Here is a 22,341-nt window from a genome sequence, read left to right as displayed (position 1 = left end):
AAAATTGGATTCCCACATGCAAAAGAATGAAACCGGACCCTTATCTCACACCATTCAAATCATCTCAAAATGGATTAAAGAATTGAACATAAGATCTAAAATCATAAAACATCTTAAAGAAAATCTAGGGAGTGAGCTCCTTGATACTAGTCTTGGCAATGATTTTTTGGATTTGAAATCAAAGCAAAGGCAACAAAAGCAAAAGTAAACAAGCTGGACTACATCAAACTGAAAAGCTCTGCTCTGCAAAGGAAACTGTCAACAAAATGAAAAGGCAACTTACCTAATGGGAGAAAATATTTGCAAACCATATATCCAATAAGGGTTAATATCCAAAATATACAAGGGACTCATACAACTTAATAGCAAACAACAAATAGTCCAATTAAAACATAGGCAAAGGACCTGAATAGATTATTCTTCCAAAGAAGATATACAAATGGCCAAAGGGTACATGAAAAGATGGTCATCATCAATAAACATCAGGGGAACTGCAAAGCGAAACCACGAGACATCACCTGACATCTGTTCGGATGGCTATTATCAAAAAGATAAGAGGGCGGCCGACCCAGTAGCATAGTGGTTAACTTTGTGTGCTTCGCTTTGGTGGCCCAGAGTTCACATGTTCAGATCCTGGGCATGGACCTACACACTGCTCATCAAGCCATGCTGTGGTGACATCCCTCATACAAAACAGAGGAAGATTGGCACAGATGTTAGCTCTGGGACAATCTTCTTCACCAAAAAAAAAAAAAGAAGAAGAAGAAGACAAGAGATAACAAATGCTGGTGAGGATGTGGAGAAAAGTGAAGCTTTGTTCACTGTTGGTGGGAATGTAAACCAGTACAGCTACTGTGAAAAACAGTATGGAGTTTCCTCAAGAAATTAAAAATAGACTTACCATATGATCTAGGCATCACACTTCTGGGTATATATCCAAGGAAATGAAACCATTATCTCAAATAGATATCTGTACTCCCATGTTTATTGTGGCAATATTCACAATAGCCAAGACAAGGAAACAACCTGAATGTCCATCAACAGATGAAAGAATCAAGAAAATGTGGCACATATATGTGATGGAAAATTATTCAGCTTTAACAAAGCAGGAAATCCTGTCATCTGTGACAACATGGGTGAACCTAGAGGACATTATGCTAAGTGAAATAAGCCAGACAGAGATAGACACATACTCCATGGTATCACTTATATGTGTAATCTAAAAAACAGTCGAACTCATAGATACAGAGAATAGAAAAGTAGTCACCAGGGGCAGGGGGGCAGAGAAAATAGGGAAAGATTGGTAAAGGGGACAAAGTTTCAGTAATAAAATGAATAAGGTCTGAGGCTTTAATATATGACATGGTGACTATAGGTGACTATTGTCTAATTGAAATTTGCTAAGAGAGTAGAACTTACACATTCTCACCAAAAAAGGGGGCGAGGGGCGGTAAATATGTGAGACCATGGAAGAGTCAATTAACTTTATGGGGAGAATCCTTTCACAAAGTGTATGTATATCAAATCATCACGTTGTACATTGCAAATATCTTAGCACTCTTATTTGTCAATTATACCTCCATAAAGCTGGAAAAAAAGTCTCACAGAGCTGGATGCTGAGAGACAAGAGTTGGGTGTGTGGGGGCTGGTGGGGTGGCTGGGAGGAAAGGTTATGTTCTGTTATTTGGCATCTTACAAAAGAAGGCTCAGGCAGGAGAAGCCCTTAGGAAGCCTCTTCTCCGTCAACCCTGGTCCTTAACCGCCTTGTAATGACAGAGGAAATTATTATCATAGGAGAAAGAGGCGGTGTACAAGCATAATCAGTCAAAAAAAGAATTAGTATGCATATGTTTGTGACTGGAGTTGTAATTGAAGAAATTTTTTTCCCAAAAGCTTAGCAGTGAAAAAGATGAGAATTTGGTATCTATCTATGCAAATAAAGCTGCTACATGCCCTTGGTTTGAAGCCTAGCCAGAAAAAGCAAAGTCTCAAAAGGAACGTACTATGTCAGCACCACAGGGTGCTAACAGTTCTGAAGAGTATGAACTGCGCTCAAGAAAGATGATAAAAACGCTGGATGGAACTCTCAGAAATCAAACCCTCTACCATCCTACCCCAAGTGCCTATTACAACACTTGGACGAAACATAGCCAATGGCATCTGTCTCTGTCATAGTAGCTGGCACTCCCAAGTGGGTCTATCAAAGTACTTCTGATATGTCTACCAGAAAAGCAAAGCATAAAACCCCAAAACAAAGATTTTTAAAACATCTACACAGGAAGCTACTCAAATATGTTTGCCGAACTCTCCAGCATAGACTCCTTAATGAATGTCCAGCATTGTTTTGTTTGTTTTCAGGGCATCTGTCTTTCCCTCGCTTGAACCTGCTGAGTCATATGATGCCCCTGTCAGGCATGGGCTTGGCCCTGACTCTCCCTAAGTCACTCAGCAGTATCTCAGCCTCACCTCCTACTGCTAAGCTGTGTCCTGAGCCCTCAAGGTTAGACACAGCCTGTCATCTCCTACAGTGACAAATGGAGAATATTCTGTGTGCCTTCAAAGGGCAAAACTTTACTAAAAGTGTGGGTATTCCCAGGAGACACATTCTACTAACATGAGGATTAACCTTCTGAGAAAGAGAGTCATCTGACAAGAGAAAACTGCTTTGCAAAAGCATGAACTCATTGAAACTGGAAGTATTTAAAGAGAAGCTGGGCTGCCATCTGTCCAGGATATAATATGGATTCCAACCTTGGGAGGGAGTTTGACTCAATGACATCTGAGGGTAGTTTTCTCCTTTAAGATTCTTATCATTCTACTTCAGTCACTTTAAATGCCCTATCTTTATGGAAACTGGATTGTCTGTTGTTTTTAATGATTATCTATTTTGGAACTGCATTTGCTAGTTAAAAGTGAGTATAATCTTCTCACATGCTGGGAAGGACTTATTACTAATGTTTATATTGGAATTGGAATAATTTCTTTGGAAGAATTTATAGTTTTTAATTTCTACATTTGGAAAAGCATCTCTCAGTAGAAAATGATAAATGGAAAAGATCTCATTAAAATATATTCTATTGAGGCATCTCTGAGCAATGTGCCAAAAACTCCAGGGAGAACTCTGGCAAAATACATTTCTATGGAGGTGTTTATAGTAAACCGAATTTAACTTTGCAGTTACTTTTACCTTTCAAACATTAAAAACCATTTACTTTTGCTTATACAGCATCTATACTTTAGCCACTGCTCCAAAGTTATTATTAGTGGTAATATAAGAAAACAGGATCTGTGCTTCTCAGCAGCACATTCTTCTTTCATTTCCACCCCCTCATTCTCTTTGAAATGATAGGAATGCCATCTACAATTTTTTTCTTTTAGCAGCAAAGAAACTTAGATGCTGAACATCCTTGGGGACCAAAACCTTGTTTTTATTCACTGATGAAGAGTAAGAAAGAAAATGTGATGATTCATCTCAACTGTATCTATGAACGTTTCGCTTTGAGTATCAGAAACCATTTCACATAGGTACATGTGCTACAGACTCCTGGTTTCCTTTGTTCAAAAAACTAGAAAGAAAGTAAATGGTTTTCTAGTTGGCTTATTTTCAATGTTGTGTATGTATATGTACATGTGTGGGGCGGTGTATATTTATTATTTATTCTGAGTCCTGCATCTGATGAGTTTATTTTCTTCTCTTTTATATGGAAATCTTCAAATACAATGGAAAAAGGAAATTCGGACATTAGCATAAGATACAGCTTTTTACTAGCCAAAAATATCTTTCAACTCCATGGTGGCGTATCCGTAAAGGACCTCAATACCAGAGAGCCTTTGGAGTGAACCACTGCACTTTTGATGCAGAGCTGTAAGAAGATGCAGAATGTATTTTCATACTTTTCTCTGTGGTTGAAATCCTTCACAATTTAAAAAGAGTATGTAGTAACTGATCATTACTTGACATTTTCAAGAGTAGGAAAAACAGGTCAAACAACAAGTCGCAGTGCAGTATGAAGGAGCTTCCTAAGCCGGCAGTGGCAGTAGATTGGATGTAGTCAGCAGTTCAAGGGGTAGACTCTACCAAGACAGTCTATGCCCTGAAGAAATGGAAGCTCTTTCTGAAACTAGCTGCATATTCAGGCCACTGTCTAATCATGCACTGAGAAAAATATAGAATAAATATGAATCACGAAAGCAGTTTGTCCTTTGGGAGGCTGATAGACATAGCTTGATCTCAAAGTAACATCAGATTTCAGACATCAAAAAAGGTCAGCAAATTGGGGCTGGCCCTGTGGCTGAGCGGTTAAGTTCACACGCTCCACTGCAGGTGGCCCGGTGTTTTGCTGGTTCGAATCCTGGGCTCGGACATGGCACTGCTCATCAAACCACGCTGAGGCAGCATCCCACATACCACAACTAGAAGGACCCACAATGAAGAACATACAACTATGTACCGGGGGACTTTGGGGAGAAAAAGGGAAAAATAAAATCTTTAAAAAAAAAAGGTCAGCAAATGGAGCACTAACGCCTTTATCTCTATTTCTTGCACAATTTCACCAGTGTCATATAGAAGGCATATAAAGTGGTAAGACAGAGTGTCCAACCCAGAGAAGCTGGCACATAGCCATTAAAAAGATTGCTTAGGCCTGTTGACCATATGCAAGGGACACATGACATCAGGTTATCACCTACTGTCAAATGAGCAGACGGAATGCAACTCGAGGCAGCGCAGGCTGAAGAACTGCTTTAAGGTTACCTTGAAGCTGAGTCCTAAGATGGATTGCTAGTGCTCATGACCTGGAGAGTAGGCAATGAAATAGCCAGTTCATTTTAACATGCTCTTCCATCCACCCGTTCGTTGCCACGGTACTCAATGAACACCACCCCATGCTTAGCACATTGTTAAAAACCCCATGATTTTTGATGTGTTCCTGTCTCATAATTCAGGTGGATATTCAATCAGGGTAATGAAATAATTTATCACTCAAACTGGGACACTTTTGAGAGTGAAAAGGATACTCTTAAGAATTATATTGGGGCAACATGCGTAAACCAGGACTCTTCCCACAAAGTGAGACATATGGCTGCCATATATGTGAGACGTGTAATCCATGCTTAAATAATAAAAACTCTGGGAATTGAATTTGAAATGATACAGAGTAAATAAAATATAAAACAGGACTAAAAGAGTAATTGTCACATGCAAAGGAAAACAAGCTTATGCCTCCAAATTAAAAACACCCAAGAATAGCGTAAAATTAAACAAGTCAATTTAGCACCAACTTACATAAATGCAAGACATAATAAACAGAAAAGGAACATCAAACCACTATACACTTATTAGAGCGGCTAAAATTCAAAACACCGAGAACTCTGAATGCTGGTGAGGAGGTAAAGGAACAGGAACCCTCATCCATTGCTGATGGGAATGCAAAATCCTACAACCACATTGCAAGACAGTTTGGCAGTCTCTTAAAAAGCTAAACATGCTCTTACCATACGATCCAGCAACTACACTCCTTAGTATATATCCAAATGAGTTGAAAACTTATGTTGACACAAAATCCTGTGCACAAATGTTTATAGCAACTTTATTTATAACTGCAAAAACTTGAAAACAACCAAGATTTTCTTCAATAGATGAATGGATAAACAAACTGTGGTAATCCATACAATGAAATATTATTCAGCAATAAAAAGAAATGAGCTATCAAGCAACAAAAAGACATGCATATTGCTCAGTGAAAAAAGCCAATCTGAAAAGGCTACATACTGTATGATTCCAGCTGTATGACATTCTGGAAATGGCAAAACTATGGAGACAGTACAAAGATTAGTGGTTGCCAGGGGGTCAGGGGAGTGAAGAAGAGATGAATACGGAGAGCACAGAGGATTTTTAGGGCAATGAAACTCTTCTGCATGATACTGTAATGGTGGATACATGTCATTAGGCATTTGTCAAAACCCATAAAATGTACAACACAAAGAGTGAACCGCAATGAAAACTATGGACTTTAGTTAGCAATAAGGTATCAATAATGGCTCATCAATTTTAACAAAGGGACCACACTAATGCAAGATGTTAGTAATGGGGATATTGGGGATTGGAGGGAGAGGGCATATGGGAACTCTGTACTTTCCATGCAATTTTTCTCTAAACCTAAAACTTCTCTAACAAGAAAGTCTATTAAGTTTTGAAAAGGGAATATCAAGCTCTAGAGTATTATCTTGACACAATAGTTGGAAGAAACCAAAGAACCTGCTTATAGGCCTAAAGGGGACCAAGGTAGCACCACTGGACAGGTGTCTGCATGGAATCAAGAGCTGGAAGGAGGGAAGCAGATTTTTTTAAAAATTTATTTATTAAATAAGAAAATCTAACCAATGCTCAAGAAGCTTCTTTTGGGCCATATACAGGCTTACAATTAGTCCCAAAAACATGCTCGGCATTCGTGACAAATAGGGTACTGTAAGCAGGTTCACACTGCATTACCTTCTCCCTCCCTTGGCATTGCTGCTTGGATAGATTTCAATAACACAGTATGTCTGAGTATTCAGGGGAAAATGAAAAACGGAAAGTTAGGCATAGTCCATCCGAGGCACTAGATACTAGATAGATACTAGAAAGGAAGGTCTCCTGGGTTCCGGGACACAATTCCAATGTGGGAGGGTGTTCCCCACACCAATGAGAAATTTCAGGATACTAGCTGGGTGTCCTGAATTCCTGGATTAACTGGGTCAACTCAATTTTGACACATTTTACCTAGAGATAGCAGCAGACCCCAAAGGTTAAGTCTACAAGGCTGCCTGCTCCCCCACCCTCTTCAAATGTCAGTTGCAAGACCAGGTTATTACCTGTACCTCTGACTGACTGGCTAAAAATCAGAGGTTCCCATAACCCTCTTGTCTGGGTTCAATTAATTTGCGAGAGCAGCTCACAGAACTCAGGAAACATTTTATTTACTAGATGACTGGTTTATTATAAAAAGATATAACTCAGGAAGGGCCAGATGCACAGGGCAAGGTATGGGGAAAGGGCATGGAGCTTCTGTGCTCTCTCTGGGTGAGCCATACTCCCCAAATATCAATGTGTTCACCAACCCAGAAGCTCTCAAAACCCCATCCTTCTGAGTTTTTATGGAGGCTTCATTACATGGTCATGATGGGTGAAATCATTGGCCATTGGAGATTGATTCAACCTCCAGCCTCTCTCCTCTCCCCAGAGGTCAGAGGGGTGGGACTGAAAGTTCCAACTCTCCAATCACATACTTGGTTCCCCATGGTACCCAGCCCCCAAACTTAGGTTACCTAAGGGCTTTCCAAAAGTCACTTATTAACATAACAAAAGACAGTTTTTCCCCTCTTTTTTTTTTCCTGCTTTTTCTCCCCAAGTCCCTCCAATACATAGGTGTTTATTTTAGTTGTGGGTCCTTCTAGTTGTGGCATGTGGGACGCCACCTCAGCATGGCCTGACGAGCGGTGCCATGTCTGCCCCCAGGAGCCGAACCAGGGAAACCTTGGGCCACCAAAGTGGAGTGCGGGCACTTAACCACTCGGCCACAGGGCCGGCCCCAGTTTTTCCCCTCTTATCACTGGAAATTTCAAGCGTTTTAGGAGCTTTGTGCCAGGAATATGGTACATGATCGAAGACCAGATATATATTTCTTATTATAAATCACACTATCACAGAAGGTATTGCAGTACCCAGGTAGGAAGTCACAAAGGCTAGGTGGTAAAGGAAAAGTGAAAAGAGAAATTGAGAAATGCAGAGCAGAAGGTGAATGAGAGGATAAACTAAACTATCGGAGAGACTCTTGGTCGCTGCACACAAGGTGCTGCCACTGGAAAAACATGAGCTTTGGGTAAGAAGTTGACTTAGGTGGAGAATAATAAGCTCAGACTTGGGCATTTTGAGGTAGTTGAAGAACATCTAGGTGGAAGTTTTCAGAACGAATGGAAAATTTGGGGAGAGAATTTAGGTAAAAGTGTAAGATTTAAGATAAATATCAGCATTATCTACATAGAGTCGAAAAATTGAAATCACAGAATGGGAAGACTGAATCTGAGTAACTGTCTACAGGGAGAAATTCAGAGGATTCAAATACAAGCACCAAAAACAGAAAAAGCAGACTACATGCTTGTTTATTAAATTTTAAATTTTTTATTCGGTCTTGACCTATTGTTTCTCTCTTCTCGGGTTACCTTCTCTAGCAACTTTTAAGTTTAAAAAATTCTCATAGTTGGACTTTTTCTCTGGATTTTGGTTTTATCAATTAGAGGATTAACTTTGCCTTCTGATGGGCATTAAAATAAACTTCAAAGCTTTTTTCTCTCTTTTTTTTTAAAAAACAATCTTTTTCTCCCTCTTTTCCTTCTAATAGCTCTAAATACCTTTCTTTGGATCAAGTTGCACTAAATTCACCTCTGCTCCCACTCCCAGTTCCTAAGAGAAGAAAGAAGTAAGTTAAATATAACACTTAAATTTGTCCTACCAAATAAGCCTCCATTGATTGCTTTCACTTTTCTATAAAGCTCCTTGTTAGTGTGAAAGTTGTTTTGCACATAGTTACTTGTTCACTAGACTAGAAAATTTCAGCTTATTATGAAGTCTATTAACCAAATAGGCATAATACAAAAGACAGCTTCCTCAGCATTCAAGAGTAAGGCCTCTGGACTCAGCTTGTTGGGTTAGATTCCTTTTTCAGCCACTTCTTCATAGGGAGACCTTAGACAAGAAGGATTGACTAAGCTTCTATTTTCTCATCTGCATAATGGTGGTGTTGACATAGCTTAACTAGTTATGAAAATTAAAAGAGAAAATATATTTAAAGTGCTTAGTACATTCCTGGCACACAATGAATGTTCTACAATTCTTTATTGTATTTATTCAAAATATTCATTTTATATATGCTACATTTTATCAAAAGTAAGATGACATCATTATTTTATGTACCTCTAAGAAAGGGAGAAAATTCTGCCAAACTATGAAGTGCCACTGTCAATTTCAAAGATATTAACATGTGAAAAAATATGTATATTAGAATCAAGGATACATGGTAGTGTTTGTGCACTCAAAGTTCAAGAGTTGCTCTGATGTCTATGACTGTTTAGGATCCATTCATACCAGAAACATGGCTGTGAGATCCTGAATGAAAATGGACAGCATGAATCCAGACAGCACTCAGAGCAGTGTCTTAATATTGTGGGTTCTGGACTGAGATAGACTTGGGTTGAAATCCCTCTCTATTACTTGGACAAGTTATTTAACTTATCCATCCTGTAGCCATAAAATGGGAATAATGATACTTCTTACCTCCTAGGCTGGCTGTGCATATTAAACGGCAGCAGTGCCCATGAAAGCCCTCAGCACCCTGCCTGGCAAATACTCAGTGCTCAGTAATTACTACTTGCAAGCTTTTAGCAGTAGCACTGTGCCTCTCCCTTTAGTGGTCTAGGGGCAGACCAAAGTTAGGATGAGCTGAAGCATTCAGGCGTAACCTAAAAGAATGTATGGGCCCTGCACAAAAGGCTACAGCTATAAACCAAAGAGCAAACTTGAAACATACCTCACTGAAAACACAATTGCTGGTCCTGGATAAATAAGCTTTTAGAGACATTGACATATGTCCTGCAACCTCTCAAATTTACTTTTAAACATGAAATATTTTAAAAAGTCTATGTATTAATGTTTGTGTGTGTATGAGAGAGAGAGACACAGAGAGAGAATTTGTCCGTGGAACTCCTAGTTTTTGGTTTGTTGTTGTTTTTCGTAGCTTAAATTTCCTTTCCTATGAGAATTTCAAATATATTTCAAGACACAAGGTAAAAACTACTCCTAACACTCAAAAACAAAAGTAAGTGGAAGAGATTAGATCTTAAATTATAAAATCATTATGATCAGAAATGGAAATTTTCATATCATCTTTATCATTAACAAAAAACTTTGACATCTAGCCAAGGTTAAAATCAGAACATTTTGATTAATTTAAATCTATGCTCCTGACATGTTTCCACAAATGGGTGTGTGGAGAGAACTGCACGCATTATGATGCATTACCACGCTTTAGAGCGATTTGTCTCATGGCATCCCATAAATGACTTACATTGACATAAAATAAGTTAGTACACTATTAAGTACCATCAATCATCATATTTGGTAGTTGGTGTAGATGGGAAACATTAATGGAGCTTGAATTTGTTTCAGGTGTTTGGAACTCATTGCACTCACTCACCACTACACATTAAACAGATAAAGAAATATCTTTCCAAGTAGGAAAATGTGTTAACCATTTGTTGTCCACATACAATATAGAGGGTGCTGAGCAGGTACTAAAATAAGTGTACATTTCAGTATCTAAAGATTGGTTGATGTCCAAGAAGAGGGTACCAGGATGGCTGTACCTGTTGTTATAGCCACATCCATCATCCATTCTGAATTGTCAGGGCCTGCACTGCACGCCATGCTAAATATCCTGAATTTCAACCCTGACAAAAGATTCCAGACTTCTAAGTTCAGATATGGGTCTTTGTTTGTGGAATAAAAAAGGGCAACGTACTATATCAACCCTGGGGATTGGTTCTCAGTGAGAAAGACCAGACAGGGGAAGCTATGGAGTTAAGAAAGTTGGCCATGTGAAGACCTAGCCCCAGACAGAAGAGAAAAACTATAGGAGCAATAGAAAATCCATCAAAAGATAATATATTATATCACCTGAAAAGAAGGTGAGCATTTTGGAGGAGCTGGCAATGTGTTATAGAGACTGAAGCTTGTGTCAAATTAGCATCAGAAGGGCAATGGTTAGTTATAGAGCTTAGAGTTTGAGTTTGAGACAAGAGATAATTTCAGTTTCTTGAATTTGAGGCAATGACTTGGAAGGACTGCAATCAAGACAGAACCAAGGGTCTAAACAACAACACTACAACTACAATGAAAACAAGACAAGGACTCCACTCCCGAAAATGTAGTGAAACGCAGGGAGTGGAAATGGGATAGGAATTTAAAGCAGATCTAACCATAAGTTGTCCATATACTCAGCTTCTGAGCTACTGATTAGGCTTCTTAAATTCTCTTTGCCAAAAAAACAACTAAGTGCAGATCAATTAATTAATTGCAGAATTAATCTTGAGATATAGGCAAAGATGAAATGGCTGCAACTTCCGTGGTTTCAGAAGTATGTTTACGGGTGTGGAGCTAAGGATCACATTCTACAAGAGGATATAAGAATAATAAATCTGTTAGGTTTGTAAAAATCAAAAGAGACCATAATCCTTCACTCCACAGTGCTAAAGCCTCAACAAGAATCATAACAATTATTTAACTTTTTATTTTGAAATAACCTTGGACCTTTATAAAAGTTGCAAAAGTAATAAAGAGAATTCCATATACCATTTGTCCAGCTTTCCCTAATCTTGACATTTTATTTAACTATAGTATGATTTTGAAACAGGAAATAATCAGACCTTATTATAATTTTACCAACTTTGCCATTTATGCTCTCTTTTCTGGTTCAAGATTCGATAGAAGATCCCATCCTCACTTCAGTTGTCATGTTTCTTTAGTCACCTCCAATCTATGGCAGTTTCTCAGTATTTGTCCAACATGGCCTTACCACTTTTGAAAAGCAATGGCCAGTGGTTTTATAGAATGTCCCTCTACATAGATTTATCTGGTGTGTTTTCATGATTAAATTGAGATTACATAATTTTGTCAAGAATACCACAGGAGTGATGCTTTGCCCTTCACAGTATATCAGGAGATACATGATATCAACATGTTATTACTGGTGATACTAAATTTGATCACTTAGTTAAGTTGGTTTCTTCCAGGTTTCTCCACAGTAAATAGAAGTTTATCTGTCAGGGTGTTGTCAAAGGAATTCTTATGTTGACTTCTTTCAGGGCGGCCTTTGGATTGCTAGTGGACTTTCGGTCATTGAAACATCATCTCCACAGCCCTTGGTGGAGTCAAAGTACTGAACAAAGATCAAAATTCTCCCTATTTAATGACCTTTCTCCATGTATTTTACCACCTTTTTTTCTTTATTTTCCCCTTTAGCTTATCCTGATGGTGAGAGGCTTCTCCAAAAGAACTTGGTTAAGTATTAAAATCAGAATGGAAGGACAGGGCAGAGGACAAACAGTCACCCATGAGACTCACTGAAGTAATTCAGTTAGTAAGCAGAAATGTTGGATAAAGATCTGGGGAAGATAGGACAGGTAAAAGAAAGCAGCTTCCCTACAGAGGCAGCAGAGCTCGTATCGATATTCTTATAACACAAGGATGAAAATCCTCACTAGTCTTCCACGTAAAATCTCAAAGAATACCAATCCATGAACTGACAGCAGTTTTCCCAGTTGAAGGTGAGTCAATATTGCTTAACATCTTTCTGTGGATACTGGCACTACATCCTTTAACAATGTCATATTGTGACTGCATATATCACCGTGAGACACAAACGACAGTTTCCCCTGAAAGTCTTGAAGGCCATGCAAATGTGTTCAGTTGGGAATTTCACCATCAGATCACAGAGCTCTTTTTTTCCAGCTAACATAAAACACTGGACAAGAGGCAGTAAAATAACTCATAATTGAGTGAAAAGAACAACCAAAGAACATTATTTTAAAAAAACAAATTATGCCACTAAGAAAAAGCTGCATAAAATGAAACAAAACCTTACTGTCCATCCTTGCAATGTCTTGAAAGTCTAAGTTTAATTTGTTCTTTGCGTGTATGTAAGTAAATACAACAAACACATTTATACCATATAAGTCTCACCTCTTTTGAGTTTGGATTGAGTCCCTAAAGGCCAATGACTTTTTCTATTAATTGGAAAGGACAATGAAGGTGGCAATATGTCTCTCTTTAGAGTTTTAATAAAGCTTTGAAAACTGTAATTTAACAAATTGTAGTTCTTTGTCTCATCATCTCAAAATGGGTTGTAACTCATGTTGCAAAATTTTGTTAGCATTTGCTCCATTGAATATTCAATGAGAGCTGATCGAAGTGAGGCCTTTGCAAAACACACGTTGTCAGACATGAAATAAAAGCTGCTTTGCCCAAAGCACCTTTCCACTTTTAGAAACCATGGAGTGTAAGCCTCTGCCTTTATAGGTGAGAAAACAGAAGTCCACTGAGACGAAATGTTTTCCCCAAGGACCTGTACTGAGTTACAGAAGTGATATCGGAGAAGAGAAAATAGAAGAAAGATTCATTTGGTGCTACTTTGTTGCTATTTCTTCAGTTTCATTTGGTGCTGCCTCTTAAATATCTCTTCTCCTTCAGGTGCTGTATAATTTTATCTTCACAAAAATCCTGTGCTGTATTAATTTCCTCATTTTGTAGATGTGAAAATTAAAGATTAATGAGGTGAAATAACTCTTTCACGTTTATACATTGAGGAAGTAGCTGAGCCAAGGTTTCCAATGGACGCTTTGTCACAAAATATGCTCTTATATGCTATGCTAAAATGAAAATTATGATTCCGTGTATGTCCTCTAAAAAAAAAAGTAGTACTCTTTCACATTAAACTACTTACTTCATCTCTGCAAAAAACTACTTGCCCATTTTTCAGGCAAAGAAAAATCATTTCTTCAAAGATTCTTAAAATTCTTCCCATAGGAAAAAAAATATTTAGTTCTATATTTTTTAGTTTGGTGGACAGATTTTCCAGTAGTAATTTTCCAGATTGTAATAACCTCTGTCCTGTTAAATGCTTTTACAAAATACATCATGCTTGACAGAAATTATCTTAGAAACATTGATGAGAGAGGAGGGTGGGAGAGGGGGAGTCAGAAGGCTGTGACAGAGGCAACTGCCTGAAAAGATGTAGTGCTTTCTGCCCTGAGATTAGAGATAAATGAATCCCTGAGTCCCCACGTTCCTGGGTTTAAGGAGCAAATGTGACTTCAAGCACCTAATGGAGTGATTTTCCAGTGGAAGCCAAACTGCAAATCATGATTCAGCTGTGCTTTTAAAGGCCTGATTTTATGTAGGACTAAAAAGCAGGCGATGACGAATTGGTCATTAAATGAAAAACCAGAGGCTTTGATTATTGGAGGGGAAAAAAATAACATTCTGCAAACTATATCATATTTAATTATTTATGTCCTGCTGAATCATTGATGCATGTGTAGGTCCGTAGTCCCTTAGCCTTGTGTGTTCATGTTTTCTTCCAAGCCTCGAATCACACAATAGATCGAATCAACGCATTCTGAGACAGCACAAGCAGAATATGGTGACTATGTTTCCTTTTTTAAATTAAGTCTAGCTCATGTCTGAATGGTCTTTGTCACCTACAGCCTAAGTAAATGATAGAAACAGTCTCTATTGAGGCATTAGGTAAATTGCCTAATTTACCTGATTGCACAGGTGAGTGGCGTTTTTGAGAAAGATAATAACTGCATTAAAAACATGTAAGTCATTAAGTAAGCTACGGTGAAAATAAGATCATTTACCATTTAGAGTCTAAATATATGAATGGAATAAAAGCAAAATTAAGTAATTGAATCAAAAACTCCCTATGAACAGTGGAATCACAATGAAGGCTGAAGTTATCCTTTAGGGGGTCTTGCTCAGTGCTCTCACTGTCTCTGCTCTGTGAACAGCAACTGGGAGCTTTAAAGAAGAAAGAGGAACTGATACCATCTTATTCTGCTCCAAATTCGTCCTATTCTGCTCCTATTCTGGAACTGACTAGCCAGAGTCAAGCTGGTTTTTATTTAAAAATTGCATATATATTCCACATAAACTATTCGCCCATAGAAGAAACGTGAATTGAAGCAAGTGTGTCCCATAAGCTTTTTGTGTTTATTTATTCCTTTATAATATTCTTTCTTCTTTTTTTTGTTTTGGCAAACTTCTCCTTCAGATAAATCCACCCTTTCAGGTGACTATGTGTTGCATCTCAAACACATATCATCCAAAACTAAGATTAGTGTTGCTTGATTACTTAATATTGCAAGCATTCATATCATCAACTACAAATAGAAGAAAGTCAAAGATCCGATTTTGAAATATGAGAATATGTTCACCAGGGAAGAACAGAGGGAAACTCCAAACCATATACTACCCAACCATTTTTAAACAATGTTTAAAGAGCCTACAATATAACTGTATTAGTATCCTATTGCTGCTGTATAAATTACCACCAATTTAGTGGCTTAAGACAATACAAATTTATTATCTTACAGTTGTGGAATCAAGCCTAAAATTACTTTCACTGGGCTAAAGTCAAGCCATCTGTAGAGCTACATTCCACCTGGATGCTCTAGGGGGTAATTGGTTTCCTTGCCTTTTCCAGTTTCTATAGGCTGCCACGTTTCTTGGGTCATAGCCCTGCACCACTCCCATCTCTGCTTCTGTCATCCTATCTCCTTCTCTGACTCTCTCTTACTCTGACATTCCTGCCTCCCTCTTATAAAGACCCTGTTTTCACTTGGGATAATTCAGGAAAATCTTTGCATCTCAAGATCCTTAACTTAATCACATTTGCAAAGTCCCTTTTGCCATGTCAGGTAACACGTTCACACTTCTGGGGACTAGGATGTGAACATCTTTGGGAGGCCATTATTCTGCCTTCCACAATAACTATCATCAGTATAGTCAATTAATTTAACCTAAGAGAGGAAAAAGACTGAGTTTTGTCCACAAATAGTTGCCAACATGGATCCTTTTGTGTAAGGTCCTCCTCCTGAGGTCTGCATTAACTCATAATGTATTCAACCATTTTGATTCTTTAATGTATTTAAGTAAACTTGTCTGTGGTAGATTGTCTGCAAAGTAGCAACAATTAATCCTCTCCTTGTATCTCTTTACCTTTGCAATTCTTCCCAAATAGAGGTGGAGTCTATTTCAGCACCTTATTAATCTGGCTTGTTTTGTGACTATTTTGACAAATAGAATATGGAGATTCAGTGTGCAAGTTCTGAGCATAGGCCTCCAGAGGACTCATGCAGTTCCACTTTCTTTCTTGGAACTCTCATGACCTGTGCACAAATATGGGAAACCTGTGGAGGAGGAGAGATCACATGGGGCAGAGCTGAGCTGTCCCAGCTCTGCGGGCATCTTAGGATAGTCAGACCCCAGCTGACTTGGCAGCTGACCATAGATGCACAAGTGAGACCAGAAAAGACTAGACAAACTTCCCAGCTCACCAGAGACTTGTAAGCAATAATAAATGCTTGTTATTTGAAGCTGCTAATTTTGGGGTGGTTTGTTACACAGCAAATGCTAACTAATACATTGCCTTATACAATAACAATTTATTTCTTGGTGTTGCAAGTGGATGTGTCATTCTTGCAAAGATTTACAATCTTTGGTTCTTGTAAGTTCTTAAAAACCCTTTTAAACTCATGTTCCACACCATTTATTTGGAATAATGCCTCTGTGAATTTATGTCTTTGAATTACAGTCTGCCTCATAGGCATAAAAATCTTCAGTTTAAAAGTTCATTCTAAGTTGCTTTTACAGGGTATTTTAGAAATAAAAATAAGCTGTATCACTCTTTGGAAATTATAAAACGTCAGCAGGTAAAATTATGTTAATTTATCATTAATTTTCTATTGTAATTATATTAAGATAAATTATTTTAACAAAAGCTCTGGAATATAGTGAATATGTTTTAGGGGTTGATATCATCTCCCTTTAATGAGCTTGCATACTTATTGAAAATAATATTGACTCTTGTAGTTCCTTCTTCCAATTAACAAATAATTTTCTAAACCAAACGATCCTTAAATGGACACTTTTTAATAAATAAAGACATATTTCTCTTATGTTTGCTGAAAATGCTTTAAACATAATTATGTATGTGTGTATCTGTAAATACATATACATATATAAAATATTCTATACCTTTAAAAATTCTACAAAGTCTAGATTGAACTTCAATAATTTTATAAATTTGTTCTAAATAAGTGCCTATTACCAGTTTCCCTCTATAGCAACATGAAAATGCAGTTCCTTGTTTATTATTGTTGAGATGATTTGCTAATTACAAGAACTTTCTGTCCTTGCTTTAAGTATCTTAAATATTGAATATCTTTCCCCACATCACCAATATCTCAATAGTCTCCATAAATATGTGTCATAGTTATAAAGTAGCTGGAATATCTTTGTATGATTTATGCAAATAAATATTATCTCATTACTTTATAATAATAACATAAAGCATTGATATGAGAAAGAAGAAAAAGATCCATAGAAACAAAGGGTTAATGGTTAAGTTGTATATAATTACTATGTTTTGGCATGAAATATATAATTTCAAATTAAGTTGAATGAGAATTCTTTTCACAAGCGTCATAACATAAAATACTTCACAAGGAGAAAGAAAGCTAATCCCTCATTGGCTTCTCATTTTTCTTTCCATTTTTTTCTCCTTGTTCTAAAAGTCATATGAAATTTAGAAAGAGAGTTTTGCAAACATTATTGATACTCATTCAAGTAAACTGATTATAAAAATCAAGCGTGTCTCCTATAAATGAGAAATTTCTAAATACACAATCCATGTTTCATACATTTAGGGAAATACCATATTATGACATAGTACCTTGGAATACCTAAAGAACAATGGATAGAATATGCTAATCAAATTTCATTTTTGCAAACCAAATAGTGGTTTTCATATATCTGCTTCTTTCTGTAATTATTTTCATGAGTATAAGATACAAAAATCACATACCATACCAATAGCAGTAATCTCACATTTCAACCAGAAACCATGATTAACGCTTCATTTTCTTACTATTACCTTTAAGCAGCTACATCTGCTCCAGATGAGGATAGGTTATATTACATAATTTATAAGGATGATTTTTTTCTACCTTTGGCCATTTCTTTTGTCAATTATCTTGAGTAAGTGTCCAAAATTGTGACACTAAAGTCAACAGAGATTGAATGGAAACTCTTTTCTGTGGCTTTACTTTTCTTAATTTATTAAGATGAAAACTAAATGGCATCGTAAATATCTATGTTAAGTGTACCCCAATCCTTAGACATGCAACTAACAGATATTTTAAAGCTACAAACAAAAAGGATTGCACCTGTAGAATAAAAGTAGTTTTAATCCTCCCTTATTCTCATTAAACCAAGTCAAGTTATTTGATGAGTAAGAATGATCTCATTGTAACTACTATACATGTCCCAACAGGAAAACTGGGAGCAAGTATTAGCAAAACAATTTATTTTGAAAAATTTTCTATTTCTGTGAATCCTTCTGTAAAGGTTAATTATCCATTAATAACAGTAGGACTATACCCTCCTGATAACTGTCACTAGGTAAAAAAATTAACAAAGCATGGAGTTTGCTTCCCAATGGAAAACCTGAGATCATTTATTCTTTATGAAATTCAACTATAATCTCTTTATGTAGGGGCCCTAATGAGTGTAATAAATTCAAGCAATCCCAATTTCAACAGTAGTTGCTTTTAATTGACAACAGAAGTATAAATGTGGTCTTCATTAATAATATTACTAATTCTGCTTCCTGCATTTGATTAAACATTCCCTTTAGCTAATAGAACTATTTTATATGTGACATTATAGCACACCATAATCACTGAGGCATGATCATCTACCACAAAATATTCCAGACTCTGTGCTTGCTCCTTTAAACGTACTATCAATAATCCTCACAAGATCCCTGTTAAGTAGCAGATTAAGACGTCTTTATTCGAAAAGTGAAGTGTCATGCAGCTGGAAAAGTAAATGGCAGGTTTTAGGATTAAAATCTAGGTCACCGTGGTTCCAGAGCCTTCACTTGTTCCATTTCACGATCATTACCGATAAATCCTCACTGAGCTCCAGTTAAGTGCAACACCATTTGTTAGAGATTTGAAGTATAAATAGTGATAAGAAATTGTCCCTGCCTCTGAGGAACTTATAACCTAGTTGTGGAAACAAGACATGTGCGTAAAGAAACATCAACAGAAGAGGGACTATCGGAGCTGTTTCTGAGGGAGTGAAAGGAGGTCAAGTTCCCTTTGGAACAGATCACAGAGGAAGTCAATAATAGAGGATGCCACATTCACACCATAGTACATGGTTGCTTCAGGACATCTGTCTAGAGCACAGGTGAGGGAAAAAACATTACATGCTTAGAAATAAATGGCAGGCTAGACAAACTACCTAGCTTGTCAACTATAAACCTCAACTCTTAATCAATGGCTCCTTACCTTTTGGCTGTACTCAGCTGGTCCAGCTGGTCTGTTTTCACTCCTGGGAGCCTCAAACACACTCCTGAGCTCATCAAGGGCAATGGAGAAGCGCTCAATCCTGCGATGACCCCTCAAGGAATCCCCCTTCAGCACTTCAGGCCGGCCATATTCCCTGGAGATGTCACTCTTGTCCTCAGGACCCTTCTCTTCAGGCTCTGAGCTCAACATTTCTTCCCCCACACTGTGGGGCAGACTTGGATCTGGAGGTCTAGGTGCTGACACTTCCTCGCCTTCAGGTTCAAGCAATTTGGTTTCTCGAGGCTGGAAAAACCTGCAACGGCTGCCCCTGGGACAGCACTCGCTTTTCTGGTAATCGCTGGATTCCCACTTCTGCCTCAGGAGATTCAGGGATCCCTTCTGCATCGGGAACATAGGTGGCTCCAGGCTGTCCTGCAATATCAAAAGACCTGTCATCACAGATACGTTAAACGTGTGGATCATTTCCAAAATACTGTGTTTAGGAGCGCTAGCTCTAGGGGTTTGTGTTTCAGTGTAGAAATCCAGCTTTGCTATATAATTTCTGGCTCTTGACTTGACCCTACAAAGTTATGTCAGTTAACCCAGAATTAGACAGATTACGGAAAGGACTGATTTGTACAGCTACAGTGTTGTAAGAGGTCACTGAGAGGACTTGACCGCCAGTTGACCCTCGAGCTGAACAGAGCAATAGAAGGCTCCTCACTCCCTCCTCTGTCTTTGGAATGTACATTTTGCCCACTCTTCCCACACTAGGAGCTATTTCAAGGACACAACCTTGAGAGAGTAATGTCTTGTTGAGACCATCTGGATTGTATACGTGACTGAACATTGTTAAGGCCTCTATATAAACTTGGCGGGCAGGTACAGAGATCTACTCATCTTGCAGCCACCCAAGAGAAGCCTCATGTGTAAGTTCCCTTGCTTGTTAAACCTGCTACTTACCAATCTGGAGTGATCTGTCTGTCTTTGGTCTCTCTTTGCTCTCCATGTTGTAGGGGGTTGGGGGGGAGTCAGTTTCAAATTTCACTCAGGCAAGTCATGAGGTTGCAAACTAACATATGGACATATGAACATAAAGAGACAAAAACTAGGAAAACATGATTTTCTTCCCTTTTCCTCCTTTGTTAAATCAGCCAAGCATTATTTACAGCATAAAACTTGGACAATGTTCATTCATTGTTTAGTATATTCTGAGAAAAGAGCAATTTAACAAGTAACACTAAAGAACAGAATTCATTTCCTGCCTGTAACAGTTCAGAATTTCCTTTGAAATTATTGGTTTCTGCAAATGTCTTACTTCAGAAGTAAAAGATTAATAGCTAATAGTTATTGTTTTTGCTACAAGGCAAACCCTTTGATAATAACTTTAGATGTTATCTCATTTTAATCCTAAAATTATCACAATGAATTAGTTGCTCTTATTATTACTATTTCCAGGTAAGGAAATTGAGAAGTAATTTTCTCAGGGTCCTGAGTGGCTGAACCTGGATTTGAAGTACATCTGTGTTACTGCAGAATCTGCCCTCAACGACTGTAGTGTAATGTCTATTTTGTACTTTGTGTCCAATTCACATCTCATTGTGAAACTGATTAGAATTTCACTTTGTTTTAGAGTTTTGTAGCGAGCAGAAAAAAAATCAAATGGCAAAACGTACTCATATCAGAAACACATACATACACAAATCATAGGCAGCAAGAGTTACGTGCTAGCATGAATTTTTGTTATAGAAATAGCTATTTTCTGTTTTAACCCAGAGATACTATGCTGCAAATTTGGGGCTTTAAAAAACAAATTTTGCTTTTGAGAGATGATGCATTTTCCTGGAAAAGTGTTAGCACAGTGGGTATGATAAACAATCTTACTTAGATGAAGGCCTGGAAGGATCTCAAAAGGTCACCCAACACAATAGCTCCAGACATCTTTGACTACAAACCACATTATAAGAAACATTTTGTGCATTGGGACTCAGTGCACATACAACGTTAATAAATATATATGTGTGTGTGTGTGTGTTTGTATAAAAGAAATAAACTTTTGTTTTCATTTAACGATACTTTTCCTTACTATGTGAAATGTCTGGTCTTATTTTCTACTGTGATATTCTTCACTTTTTAAAAAATGTTTGCTGTCCACTAAATTGATTTAATGGTCTACTAATGGTTCATGGACTGCTGGCTAGCTCTATACTTACAGCAGGAGTTCAGTTACAGGTTGGGTTTTACTAACTGTGTGATTTTTTTTTTTTTTTTTTGAGGAAGATTAGCCCTGAGCTAACTACTGCCAGTCCTCCTCTTTTTTGCTGAGGAAGACTGGCCCTGAGCTAACATCCGTGCCCATCTTCCTCTACTTTATACGCGGGATGCCTACCACAGCATGGCTTTTGCCAAGCGGTGCCATGTCCGCACCCGGGATTCGAACCAGCAAACCCCAGGCTGCTGAGAGGCGGAACGTGCGAATTTAACTGCTGCACCACCAGACTGGCCCCCTAACTGTGTGATCTTGCAAAAGCTTCATTGGTAAAATGGATTTATATACATCATGGCTTTATTTTGAGGAATACATTAGATAATGCATATAAAACTTCTAGTGTGTATTAGATCAGCCAAAGCTGTTAATTCCACTACCAGCCCCATCTCTGGCTAAAACAACATCATTTTAATCGCTCAAATATTTCTTCTATACAAGAGCCTCCTAGATAGCTGTGCTTGGGAGAAGGAGGGTATTTTAAGCCACAAATCCATAGAGTGAACAGACTGGAAAATTTGGCTTTAGGAATATTGCTAATTAATAAGTTTGGATTAGTAGCTTATTACAGAAAGTCTCAATAAAACAGTAGCACAAAGCAAGACTTGAATTTCTATTTGGGAAACTGATCAGCATATGCTGAGAATTTAATCAACATACACTAGAAATGTCTGTGTCTCATGTGTAATGGACTACAGAAAAGATCTTATTAACAAGGGAATGGTTGAGACATTTTCACAGCTGGTAATAGTGACCTCATAAGGTTATTTAATGAAAGAATTGTTTCTGAACCAACCTTGCATAGTTAGGAATGGAGAACTAAGAGGAAGAAAAACTGACAGGTGGGGGAGGAAAATCACTTTTCTCCCACAGAAAAGGAGATCCTGATATTTAAAATTGACTTG

The 22,341-nt window shown here is 37.7% G+C and overlaps 1 protein-coding gene across 1 annotated transcript in view; it reads right to left on the bottom strand.

The window, feature by feature from the left end:
• XIRP2 (xin actin binding repeat containing 2) overlaps positions 1–19,765 on the bottom strand; it is a 280,948-nt gene extending 261,183 nt beyond the window's left edge. The window contains exon 1 of the mRNA XM_070241989.1: positions 19,171–19,765. Coding sequence (XP_070098090.1) covers positions 19,171–19,653 — 483 coding nt within the window. The 5' untranslated portion in view covers positions 19,654–19,765. The remainder of the gene's footprint in view (positions 1–19,170) is intronic.
• Positions 19,766–22,341: the final 2,576 nt, after the last annotated feature.

The sequence above is a fragment of the Equus caballus genome, chromosome 18 (assembly GCF_041296265.1).
Source record: "Equus caballus isolate H_3958 breed thoroughbred chromosome 18, TB-T2T, whole genome shotgun sequence".
Lineage (NCBI taxonomy): Eukaryota > Metazoa > Chordata > Mammalia > Perissodactyla > Equidae > Equus > Equus caballus.
Note: the sequence above shows the minus strand (reverse complement) of the source record. Positions and strands in the feature narration are given on the sequence as shown.